Source organism: Nelumbo nucifera, chromosome 4 (genome assembly GCF_055504915.1).
Source record: "Nelumbo nucifera cultivar China Antique chromosome 4, China Antique-T2T, whole genome shotgun sequence".
Lineage (NCBI taxonomy): Eukaryota > Viridiplantae > Streptophyta > Magnoliopsida > Proteales > Nelumbonaceae > Nelumbo > Nelumbo nucifera.
Genome location: NC_142652.1, coordinates 80,689,849 through 80,702,989, shown reverse-complemented (window position 1 = coordinate 80,702,989; position 13,141 = coordinate 80,689,849). Strand labels below are relative to the sequence as shown.

Genomic DNA, 13,141 nt, shown 5'->3' with positions numbered 1-13,141 from the left:
TAAGTGATAACTGATAACCCAAAAGCCACCCAATGACCAAACCGAAACCACGGATCCAAAGACAAAGGACCACAACCCATGAGGAATCAAAGGACTTAGGGGTGTTAACGGTATTCGAAAATTCTAAATTTGATATTTAAAATAATGGAATTGAATTCGGATAATTCGAATATTTAATCGGTTGAATTCGGATATCTTATTTTTATTAAATAATTAATTAGATTCGAATTTGGATATGTCCTGATTCGATTGATAAACATTTTAATTTGACCTATTTATTAATTATTAATTAATCAAATTCGAATGGAATTCGATATTTGAATATTTAATCGGATTCGAATTTGGATATTAATTTTTAATATTCGTCGAATATCGAATCAAAATCGAATATTGGATTTTCTAATCGGATTCGAATTCGGGTATTGCATGATCCGATTCGAATTCGGCCCATTTACACCCCTACTCTGGCCTCTAGTCTAAGATTCATCACTTCATAGTTCATATAATCAGAGCCTGTTTGGTTCGTGGGAATAAGGGTTTGCAATCGGAATCCCATTTTCATTCTGGAATGGTCCCCCATTTGAAGGAATAAATAACCATTTCGGCATTTCCTTCCCTTCACTTGGATTGAAATCCCATTCCCGTTGATTTTAGGGAGAATGACGGTTCAGCCCAGGGTTATAATTTTTAGGCCCAAAGTATGGCGTAATGGTATAAAGTGTTGGTTTTTGACATTTTGAATGTTTATGGTTATGTAGTGAAAATTAGAAATCTGCATTGGGTATGTCCGTACTTTTCTTGATTTTAATTAAGGGAAATTCCTGATTAGTACCATATACTTTGGAATTAGTGCCATTTTGGTCTCCCTAACTTTAAAACACAATAATTCAGTACCCAAACTTTCAAAATGTGTCAATCCATTGCCTGCCGTTAATCAATCATTAACCGGCCATTAAGCGGCATTTGAAAAGACAAAAATGTCCTTCGAGTGTCATCTAATTTTCTTTATTAATCATCCAAATGTTGACAAAAAATGAATAGTCCTTTTCTCTTGTATTCAAGAGAGTTGGGGTCATGTCCCAATGTGCATTCTAGTGACCCCAACTTTCTTGAGTAGAAGATGCAAGGATTTGGGACTATTCATTTTTTGTCAACATTTGGATGGTTGATAAAGAAAGTTAGATGACACTCAAAGGGCATTTGTGTTTCTTCAAATGCCACTTAACGATTGGTTAAATGGCTAGTTATTGGTAGATACTAAATTGGCATGTTTTGAAAGTTCATGTATTGAATTGTCGCATTTTAAAATTTGGGGATCAGAGTGGCACTAGGCCCAAAGTACAAGGTACTAATCAGGAATTTTCCCTTCTAATTACTATTATGATTCTTACCTGAATCAAACAGATAATGGGAATAGACCATTTAAATAATGATTCTGATCAATTTTGATTATGATTCTAATTCCGATTTCATTTCCTATTGTGAGCTAAAGAGACCCTCAATCTTTTGCTTTTAGTATGAGGTCTTGGCTAAAAACTAAAACCCATTTTTGGTGATGGTTGTCGGTTTTGATAGGCCAACCATCTTCTCTAGTTTAAACTAAAATTGACAATACCCATATTTTGCAAGGTAAACTCGGTTATTTTTTAGAATTTTATTCAATCCAACTGAGCTTTGTTGCATGATATTTAAGGTGGTGTTCTATAATTTCAATGAGAAATTGGTGGATGTATACTAGTCTACACCACACTACTGTGCCAGGGACCAATCAGCGTCACACCATAGTCAACAATTGTTCTAAACTTTAGACTACATCTTTTGATTCCACACATCTCATATACAACTTGTTACATAGTTGACACACCACACTATAGTCAACAACTATTTTGAACTGTGGATAAAGTGTGTGGATTGAAATTGTCCTCACCCATAGGGGTGTTCTTTTGATTCCATGCATCTCATATATAACATATGAGATGATCTATACAGTCGATCGTGAATTTAAAAATTAATCACTATTTAAAGTTTCATCATGAAGATAATAGATAAAATCCCTAAATAAATATTTGAACTAGTAATATTGGAAAAATACTAATAACTAAACTTGTAGAAGATAAAGGAAGAGGGAAATACCAACAAGTGGTGTTGTTGAGAGAAGGAGGATTATCTGTTATGTGTTCTGTATGGCACACCTTGGATCGGACAACATCATATTGGCACTGTCTGTGGGAACCGGCACAAAAATCCTAATTCCAATCTTCTCTTTCTCTCTTCGTGCACCGAAAGCGATCGTGCATTCCCTCCGATCACTCTAGTGCTCACTCCCAATCTTGGGGATCCCATTCTTGACACAGTTCTCCCTCGTGAAGCTCGGCCACAAAACCAAGTAAATACTGAAGAGATCAATGCCCTACAGAAGAAGGTTGACCACCTCATCCTAATGATGGAAGCGCTGTGGCAGTAAGGTCTTGCCCCTACAATAGCGCAACTAGCCCTAAAAGTGCCTATAGTGGTTGATCCTCATGCCAAGGACCCAAAAGGCACCATGTGGATGCTCCAAGACATTTTGATGTGCTTGTCATACTGCATACACCAAGTGCTCTCCATGGTAATGGAACCCTAACGGCCGAGCATGAACACTTGGGATTCTTAGCTCACACTAGGTGAAGCAGGAATGGCATTCCCACCACTCATGGCTTGAAGACAACCAACGAAGACCACTCCATGGTGTCATAACAACCTTAAGGAGCCGAGGACCCATGGCAATCCCCTCGATCTAGTGTTGAAGAGTCAATCGAGCACCACGGTCAACCCATTAAGGAGTAGCCAACCATCTCCAATATAACTAGGCTCCACGAAGCCCCTTAAGAAACCTAAGAGCTTGGAAGTGCCTCAGTCAACTATGCTAGGGGTTGCCTGAGCCACCAAGTCCGAGACCTCGGCCACCTAACCATGAAGTTTGTGACCTCAGCCATCCTAAGACTTCGGTCACTTAACCATCAAGACCGAGACCTCAGCTAGCTTAAGACTGAGGCCACCTAGCCATAAAGTCTATGACTTCAATCATCCTAAGACTTTGGCCACCTAGCCATCAAGTCCAAGACCTTAGCCAGCATCAGACCAAGGCCACCTAGCCATGAAGTCTGTGACCTCGGTCATCCTAAGACTTCGGCTCCCTAGCCATTAAACCCGAGACCTTAGCAAGCATCAAGTTGAGGCCATCTAGCCATGAAGTCTATAACCTTGGCTATCCTAAGACTTCGACCACCTAGCCGTTAAGCCCGAGATCTCAACCATCACCAAATCGAGGCCACCTAGCCATGAAGTCCACGGCCTCAGTCATTGTAAGACTTCGACTACCTAACCACCAAGTCCGAGACCTTGCTCAGCATAAGACTAAAGGCCACCTAGCTGTTAAGTCCGCGACCTAGGCCATCCTAAGACTTCGGCCACTTACCCATTAAGCTCGAGACCTCAATTAGCATAAGACCGAAGGCCACCTAGCTGTTAATTCTGTGACTTTGTCCACCTAACCACCAAGCACGAGACCTCGATCAACATAAGATCAAAGGCTACCTAGTCGTTAACTCTGTAACCTCGGCTAGCCTAAGACTTCAACCAACCTAGGAGAATCAAAGCCAACCAGTGATTGATGTTGGTTCCATGGGGACCTCGACTCTTTCTTTGGTTTCCTCGACTCCTTGACCTCATCTTCGAGTTCCTCGGCCTCGACCAACTAGACCTCACCTTCAAGCTCATCGACCTTGGCTAAGTCGGCCCCACCTTTAGTCTCCTTGACCTTGGCCTCCTTGGCCTCGGCCAACTCGGCCTCACATTTGCTCTCTTCAACCTCAGTCTCATCTTTGGTCCCCTTGACCTCAACCACAGCCATGTTGGCATCTATTTTCAGCATGAGGTCGACAACCTCTTGTTGAGGATTTAATACAAACTCACTACTCGAAGCGGAACTATTGGAATGGGATGAAAAAGAAGAAGATGACGAAGAGGAAGACATCACACCAAAGCAAAGAGCATGGAACACCTGAAGCATCAAACCCAGTTCAACCAAGCTTTGACTATCTAGATAGATATACTAAGTTCATCAACCGAGCACCTCAAGAGCTCTTTCACTAGACCATGACTGAGCACCTCACTCATCGACTTTAGAACTAGGGGACAGGTGTTCAGGTGGTGCCCTAGCTGGTTGGAGCTGCCACATGGTCACCTCTGTGGTCGACGTCCTTAGACCACGTCAACGCACTGCTCACCTATAAGCATGGATAACTGTGTCACTAAAGACCTCGTATAGAAGTGAAGTCCCGCACGGATGAGGACAAGCACCCTTGTCGGGGATGCTAGAGCTCCCCAAAAACCTCGGTGGGCGACCTCATCCCAATGACCCTGTAATGAGTGTGTCTAGGTAGAACTCAGACACTCAATTATTCAAAGGCATCTCTCCTTAAGGTAAAGGTGCTTCAACTCTCAGAACTCTCTAAGTGCTCTAGTTCTCTTGCTCACTTACTATTCTCTTTGGCTAGACCCAACTCGGCCCAATTATCTACATCACCCCATTACTGACTTGAGCATCAGAGTGCCTTCACAAGGACTTCATCCCCAGGCTTCTAACTCTACCCTGTTTGCAGATCTCCTTAGTGCACGACCTCATACTTTCACCTCAACTTCATCTAGTAGTAGGATTATTTGTTGCAAGTTCGGTTCGACACACCTCGGACTATACAACATCAAATCTGTTCAAATTGATTTTGATTTAGATGGGATCCAACCTAAACCTAGTTCATTGAAATCCCTAGTTAAGGATGTAGAAATTATTTTTAGCAAGAAATACACGATCCTCTTGCAGCACCAAGATTACCACAAGCATGTAATAATTTCATGATGTTGACATCATTAGGTAATACACCAACATATTGCACCTCTCAGAAAAGTTTTATGGATTCAACAAATAGCTCATTCTTTGAACATGCTTAACTAGTGTAGAGTGCACTTCTGCACTTCATACGACCAAATCCTTCATAGCTATGTCATCAAAGATTTGCCTTGCAATCACCATATCATGGAGCGAATATGATCCCAACAAGGTTGTAATAGTAGATAACCCTATCTTAAACCCAAGTTTAATCTATATTTCACGAATTTCTTAGTTCATGTCTTCCTAGCCTAAAAACATTTCTTGTGATTGTGTCACATTCAATAAAAAGTTGATGTGATGTTTTAGATTTATATTTATTATAAGGCCTTTTTAAAAGTTCACTCCAATTCAGAATTCATAAATTAATTCTCTAAATGTATTTATCCTAGCCCCCTATAAATAGGGCTCCTTGAATTGTGAATCTTTTCCCCCATTGACATTGTCCCGAACTATATGATTGCATTATAAATTCCAAAATAGACTGAACCCAAATTACCCCTTATTATAAACACTAGCATGTTTGCATTTGTAATCACTATCCAATAATGCAAATTAGACTCAAAACCATCGTATATTTGGGCCTCCACTTTTTTGAAGTATTAATTTAACAAGGTTTTAAAAACTGACCCAGAAATGAAATCATTCTGGCCACCAGTTTCCAGGTCAATGATTCGACTGTCCGAGTCAAACAATTCAGGTGGTTTAGTGTTTTATTAAGAGAAAGCGACAAATCTGGCTTTTGGTATTTGGTTGAGAAAGAAAGAGAAAGGAAAGAGAGAAAGGAGGAAGAGAGAGAAAAGAAAGAGAGAGATGTGGGAGGAGAAAGGGGAAAAAAGGAAAGGAATGAGAGAAAAGAAATAAAGGAAGGAGGAGGGGAAAAGGAGGAGGAGGAGGAGGATCACACTGCATTCGCCGGTGACGGCAACAACAACTGCAACGACAACAATAACGTAGCATCGAGTCTCTCTTAGATCTGAGATCTCATATCTGTGACCTGAAAATTAAGATCCCAGATCACTCTTGTCTTAAAGATCTCTCTTCAATCTCCTTTGCCTCCTTGTTAAACTATGAACCATTGTTTGTGTCAGCACCCGATTTTTGCTCGGTCCCCTCTCTAACCCACTCCTAACACTCCAACTGCCCAATCAAACCCTACAATTCTCTCCAGAACATGTCAAAACCCTAAAAGACCAATTTTCAACTAAAGCACCTTCAAATCCACTATTAAAACTACTTATTCCCTTTCTAACGGCCACGATTGTGCCCCATCACCACACCTATCACACGATTAGACCCCATCATATGAAATAAAACCTATAAACATCCAACCACAACAAATTTCTGCCATAAATTCATTCACCATCCACCTATCAAAGATTCCATTTTGACGAACCAAACGCTATGACTAGAACCCGTGATCCAATTCTTAACCTTAAATTCCTTGATTTCACCATCTACCCATCGAAGATTCCATTTTGACGAACTGAACACTATGACAAAAACCCATGATCTAAGTCTCAACCTTAAATTCCTTGATTTCACATCCACACATCGATGATTCAGTTTTGATGAACTAGATACTACGACCAAAACCCACAATCCAAATACCCTGGACATGATCAAAACTTTCATCAACCTCCCGATCGACCATACATCAAGTTTTAAATCACAAAATGACCATTTCGCACTTTATTTAAAAAGATTCCAAATAAATCATTCTTATTGATGACCACTTTCTAAATTCAAGATATCCGTCAAAACATAAAATCCAACACCTCCAAACCCATCAAAACCTCCATTAACCCCCCCCCCCCCGATCACTTATCCACTGGATGTTAGGCATAAAATCCCCATTTTACCCCTCTTATAAAAAATATTCCAATTTAAGCCCTTTCATCACTCGCTAATCCCAAGATTAAAGATCTACATCATGACACTTCTTCCAAGGCCCCCAAACCTTACCAAAATCTTCCTTAACCTTCTGATCACCCATCCACTGAATTTCAGACCTAAAGCTCCCATTCTGCCCCCTCCTATGAAAAATATTCCGATTTAAGCCTTTTCATTAGCCAGATCACCCGTACTTCAAATTCCCTCGATTTGAACACATTTGAACCAATCATATCTTATCAATTCTTCCAAGACATTCAAAAATCCGATCTTACAAAATTTTAACTCTAAATTCCTCGATCCACCCATTCATTAAGCAAAGATTCCATTCCTATGCCTCTCATTAGCCTAAGCACTTGGAAACCAGATCCCCTTCATCTTAACACATCTGAACCGATCAAACTACATCATTAAACTCCCAACGCATCATAACACCTTTGAACCGATCAAATCTTATCAATTCATCCAAGACATTCAGAAATCCGATCCTACAAAATTTTAACTCAAAATTCCTTAATCCACCAATTTATCAAGCAAAGATTCCATTCCTACGCCTCTCATTAGCCTAAGCACTCGGAACCCAGATCCCCTTCATCTTAACACATCCAAACTGATCAAACCACATCATTAAACTCCTAACGCATCATAGCACCTGTTCATAAAATTTCAGCCCCAGATTCTTCCACTCACCCTTTTATCAAACAAAGATTTCATTCCAAAACATTCTATTGACCCAAATTCCTAGGACATTGACCCTCTAAGACTGATCGAACCGCATCATCAAATCCTAGACACCCTCAAATACCCACCTGTGAAATATCAGTCCAAAATACCTCCGTTTACCCTTTAATCGCACCAAGATTTCATTTCAAGGTCCCAGATTGGACGGATTACAAATCTGCCTAATCTGGGCCCAGTTGGCTCAATCTAACCTTACCAATCACTTCAATCTACCCAAAAATCCTGCCCTGAGAAATTTCATGCAAAACATACCTTGTTTGCCCTTTTATTACACAGATTGTTTCGAAACTCTAAATTGATCGAATCGAACCCTGTCCAGATATAACCAATCCAAGTCTAGTTGGGCCAATCTGATCCCAACAATCAACTCAGAATGTCCAAAAACCCCACCCTATGAAATTTCAGCCGAGAATACCTTCATTTAAAAAGATTCCATTTCGACCAATCTCACCGGCCCGCACATGCACAACCCCACTCCGCAGTCAAATCCATCATAACCCTCTAATCATCAACCCAAAAACCACGTCGTTGAACCAAAACCCCGGTTTGACCCATGGACCGATTTTGACCCGAATTCACGAAAATTACCGAATTACCTTCGTATCCCCCAAAATTACCAAAATGCCATTTCAACCTAATATTTAAACTTTCTTTCATTCGAAAGGGGGGAGGAAAACTGTTCATCGTCTCTTAGAACCAGAGCGGCGGCGGCAAGAAGGAACTCTCGACGCAGAACGAACAGCGGCGGAGAACTGGTAGCAACCGTCTCGACCTTTGGCAAGACCTCTCTTTATCCCCCTTCTTTCTCCTTTTCCTTTTCCCCGTTCTCCCTTGTCACCGCCTCTGCAACTCTTGGCAGCGGCTCTTTGGTCCCCCTCTTTCTCTCATTTCTCTCTCCCTCTCTCATATTCTCTCCCTCTCTCTCATTTTTTCTCTTCCTCGTTCTCTCCCTTTCCCTTTCTCTGTTCTATCACCGCTGCTTGTAGCAGCAGATTCAAACGTCCCCCACTTCCCTGATTTTAGTATGAGATTTCACCGCTACAGGAAGTAGCGGTAGTGTCTGTCCCCCTCTCTGTCAATCTTCTCCCCTCCCTGCATTCTCCCGATTGCTCCCACCATCTCATTTCGGCCGTCCCTAGCATTCCACTGTACAAGAATCAGTTCGGTGTAGCCTCTTCTCTCTATTCACCGCTGCAACAACCGAAACAGAGCACACCGCTCCACGGCTCCTCTATCTTTGGCCAATCTCTGTAACTGACGAGAATCCAAGATGTCAACTGGTCAAATGAGCATCAATATATTGAATCCCCGTGACTTCCTTCAAGAACAGCTCGAGACTACCTTCGGCTGGATTTCAAACAGTGACAACACCCTGTTTTTCTTCCCCAAAACAGCTTTCTTTCACCAGAGAAGAGTATCAGATTAACTCTCATTTGTAACCCGTTGATGATTGGAAAGGGCCCACCATCGTTGAACCAACAATGACTCCCTCAGATTCGATTCAAACACACACAGTTATCTATCCAACAGCAGCTCTGAAATCTGATTCGAAGGCAACATTCAACGGAATGTCTCTGTTTTTTTTTTTATTTTTTTTCGGTTCAACTCCATTCGTTTGGGTTTGTTTCTTTATTTTCACTTTTCTCCTTGACGTTTTAAATATGAACCCATGATAATTGAGTAGGTCATTCGTTGCATGGAATTTGTATATGTTCTTTAGGGGTGAACAAAAAAATAGAAAAATCTAACCAACTGAAACTGAACCAAAAAATAGGTTAATCGAATCGGTCGGTTCGATTTCGATTAACCATTTAAAAAAATTGGTAGTTAACTGAACCAACCGATATATACAATAATGTATAATTATATAATATTATATATTATATATTTTTTGAAAATCTGATTAAAAAGCCAAACTAAGAGTGGTCAAACGTTGAGGTTTCAGTTATCGCACAGGGAGCCGGGGACTTTTTAGTTTTCCCTTAATCCCTTTCTTTCCCTCTCTCTCTCTCTCTCTCTCGGATTCTCACTTTCTCAGACTTCCACTCTCCGTCTCTCCCAGTTCTCTCATCTCTAAGCTCTCTCAGTCTCTCTCGGACTCTCACTCTGAGATTTATTTCTTTCCCTTTTCCCCAATGGACTCTCTCTCTCTCTCTCTTTAAGACTCCCACTCTCCCAATTCTCTTCTTCCCCAACGGATCGACGGCCTTCAGCGCTCTGCCCTCCGATCGAATCAACGATGGCCTTCGACATTGGCGATCCCTCCTGCTTTGGCGACATCGGAGGTTCGGCTGCATTTGCTCGATGACACTGGTCATCCCTCTACTGCATCTCCCAGTTCTCTTCGCCTATGTTTTTCCCTTTTTTTTAATTTTGAGGGCATAAAAAAAAACCAAAAAACCAAACCGTGCTTAACTGATCCACCGATTAACCGATTAAAATATCTTCCCATGAATAATAAATATAAGTATCACCGATGTGCAGATCAGGACATACTCAGATCCGAACTCACAAGAACCACCCAACGAGGGAGGTCGAAGTCATTACTAAAGCGGAGTTTTAAGTAATTAACACAAAAAAAAAGGATTACGCATTGGTAATATCGAAATTCTGTACAAACATGGAAGTTGCAGAACACTGGAATGAATGACTTTACACTTTAGGCCACAGCATTCAGCAACCACAACGCGGCCTTTACACTTTAGGCCTGACTTCAATTCCTTCAACGATGAGGCCTCCTTTGAGGTGATAACCCTTCACCTCCGTCAGACTCATCTTCACTTCTCCATCGCATCCGTCAGTGAAGAAATCCCCCAATTCAACCTCCATCCACCCATCGCTCCTCTCGCAGGGGAGTCGCTCCTCCCCCTGTTCCACTCTTGCCCCCAACACTTGTATCCGATTCGAATAGTAAAGACGCTCCAACGATTCCTTCCGATTGTCGTGGCAACGGAGATAAGCTTTCGCCCTCGATTGATGGCTTCCGACTTCCACCGACAGCTCTGACGGTAGTGAATCTAACCCGTAGGCACGGTCGGCAAATTTCACGACGAGATACGCTGCGTAGGTTGTTTTGGGGGACAGCATGCGACTGTTGATCTTCCCATGGATTTCTAGCCACCATATGCTCCTGAGCTCCGCTACCTCTGCAAATCTGTAATAATAAGCTCAGTTGAGTACTGGGGGAGAGACCGCAGGCGCAGGATGGACGATGTCTGATTGGATGAACCAAACTCTGTAAAGCCAACTCTAAAAACAGAGTAAAAAAACAACAAACCTTGATTCAGATAGAGGCTTCCACGTCCAGTACATGGGATCACTCCCCCATGTAATTGAAAGCTCCCTGGCGCATAACATGTAGCACTTCTTACCAGTAAACTTATCCAATGAGAAAACCTGCCATTTACAAACAGAATTATATCAACCCCACGACACTGATCATCTTCATCGGTGAATAGTAAACCGGCGGTTGTGGATTGATCGAGGATCCTCATAATTTGAGTTCCCAAATGCCAACCTTACAGTAGCATGGGTCGGTCTCATTTTCTCCTAATTTGAGGTTACCCTTGTGGACTCATGGTCGTGGGCTGCCGACCCTTCGGTATCTCTGCCTCTTCCCCTGCAACTAAACAGAGGGGACGTAGGGAATTCAGATATCCTCTGCACCTTGTGGAAAGCTATAGGAGGATACGTCCTAGTTAATACTTTGTAACGAGGATGTGAATTCTAGGCTCTTGTCTCTGAAACTGGTTAGATTGTTAGAGACAGAAACAGGGTCTTTAACAGATGGCAGCCATGAAAAGGGAAGTAATGCGACTCATCATATTATCAAATATCATTCAATAGAAAAATAAAAGGAAGAAATAGAAAAATGACCACCCAATTGTTATACCTTTCTACCCCCGTCGACGAGAATTGGACTACAGAGGCTAAAGTAAAGCTCCTTCTTGGACAAGAACGACACAGGAGAAACGGACATCCAAAGAATTTCCTGAAAATCGGATGGCAGAAAATTCTCCCACACGACATTCGATTGGGCTGCAGAGCGAAGAGCTGTTGACACAAGACAGTACCTACACGCATCTCTGGGAGATGTGAGGGATAAAATGTGAGAAACACAATCTTCCGGCAACAGGTTAAATTCCATTCTCCCCGCTTCCTTAACAAGTCACGACGTTCACCGGCGTCGAAGCTGTGTATTTGTATATAAGCAAACTATAGCTTATTGAAGCATATGAAGCAGAATGATGTTGTCAGAGCCAACAGATTGTAAGTAACGACATAAAAAAACCGGTCGAAGCCATCAAAACTTCAAAATTGAAGCGGCGACCTGTAAATGACAAAGAAATGACGACATTCGCAACACAATGACCACATACCGCTAGTTTCAAATGAGTTAAAAAGTAATCGCGCAAACAAAGTCAAGTACGAAAGGCCTCTCAACCGTCCGATATGATTGAGATTGTAGGTGGGCGCCACTGCTTGTTATTAGATTAGAGTAAATAATGGCCGCGTGAAGATGTGATATTCTTTTAACGATACTATAGTTAGATCGTGTTGTCGCAATACGAGATGTAATCCCCTTATCCCCTTTTCATTCATGATTATCTACCGTACCGTAATATGGGAGTAGCTCTCATCTACTCGTATATTCTTGTTTTTTTCTCGGTTGGGCATGACTTGAGGTGTGAGAGAAACAATTGAATAGTTGGGGCCGTGGACAAGACTCTGGACGAAGGACCTTCAACTTGTTGGTTGTTTCGTTGCACTTCAACGGTTATCACGTGGGGTATGCACGTGGGATCATCGAAGGGACAACAAGTCACAGAAAATTAATGTATTTCCCAGTGTTTTAAAAACCGACCCGGAGGCCGGATCGTTTTTACCTCCGGGTCGCGAGTCACCGGTTCCATCTGTCGGATCGAATGGTTCAGACTATGATATGTAATCACATGTATGTATGTATATATATACATATAACATATAAGTATACATATGTGTATATATATTTTAATAATAAATAACGTATAAATATTTTTTAGATATGTTATATGTATTATTTTATATTTAATTTATATTTTTAATTCAGTTTTTAATTTGTATTTATGAAAAATATTAAAAATTGCATTTCGAAGCCAAAAAAGATATTTTTCGGGAAAATAGCTGGGAAAGGCACATATGACTCCTTGGGATGCATAGATCTCGAAAAGTTACTCAAAAACAAATCACTCAAATCGGACATTGGAGTGCAAAGTTATGACCTCCAAAAGTTTTGCATGCATTGAGTGTGCAACCTGCGACCCAGTCACTAGGTCGAATAGGACAATGGTTAAACCGGTTCTTGATTAAGTCAACCGTATTTGACCGTCTGAGAGGTCTTGACTGAACCAGACCTAGAATCTTGGTCGGTGATGGTTTGACTGACCGGGTCAATAGGGGGTTGAAAACATTGGTATTTCCTTCCACCAATCAAGGTCCTGATCTTTAGTGCCTTAATTCGCTATTAACAAGGCTTCCAATATGAATATAGCTCACAATTCACACAAATGGTGAACAAATTCTAAATGTCTATTCGTTTGC

At 41.4% G+C, this 13,141-nt stretch overlaps 1 protein-coding gene across 1 annotated transcript; it reads right to left on the bottom strand.

Annotated features, from left to right (window-relative positions):
• Nucleotides 1–10,069: 10,069 nt before the first annotated feature.
• Nucleotides 10,070–11,924, bottom strand: LOC104606216 (F-box protein PP2-B15-like). The gene is made up of 3 exons (XM_010271313.3): nucleotides 11,454–11,924; nucleotides 10,839–10,957; nucleotides 10,070–10,715 (listed from the first exon to the last, which is right to left on the bottom strand). The coding sequence occupies exons 1-3, from the start codon at nucleotides 11,706–11,708 to the stop codon at nucleotides 10,256–10,258; spliced, it is 834 nt and encodes a 277-aa protein (XP_010269615.1). The 5' UTR covers nucleotides 11,709–11,924; the 3' UTR covers nucleotides 10,070–10,255.
• Nucleotides 11,925–13,141: the final 1,217 nt, after the last annotated feature.

What these genes read in the sequence shown, in the direction of transcription:
- LOC104606216 (XM_010271313.3), bottom strand. Translation starts at nt 11,708, where the DNA reads ATGGAATTTAACCTGTTGCCGGAAGATTGTGTTTCTCACATTTTATCC. An exon ending in TCGTCGACGGGGGTAGAAAG is followed by an intron (nt 10,958 to 11,453) that starts GTATAACAATTG and finishes TGTAAATGGCAG; the next exon opens with GTTTTCTCATTGGATAAGTT. An exon ending in AAGCCTCTATCTGAATCAAG is followed by an intron (nt 10,716 to 10,838) that starts GTTTGTTGTTTT and finishes TTATTATTACAG; the next exon opens with ATTTGCAGAGGTAGCGGAGC.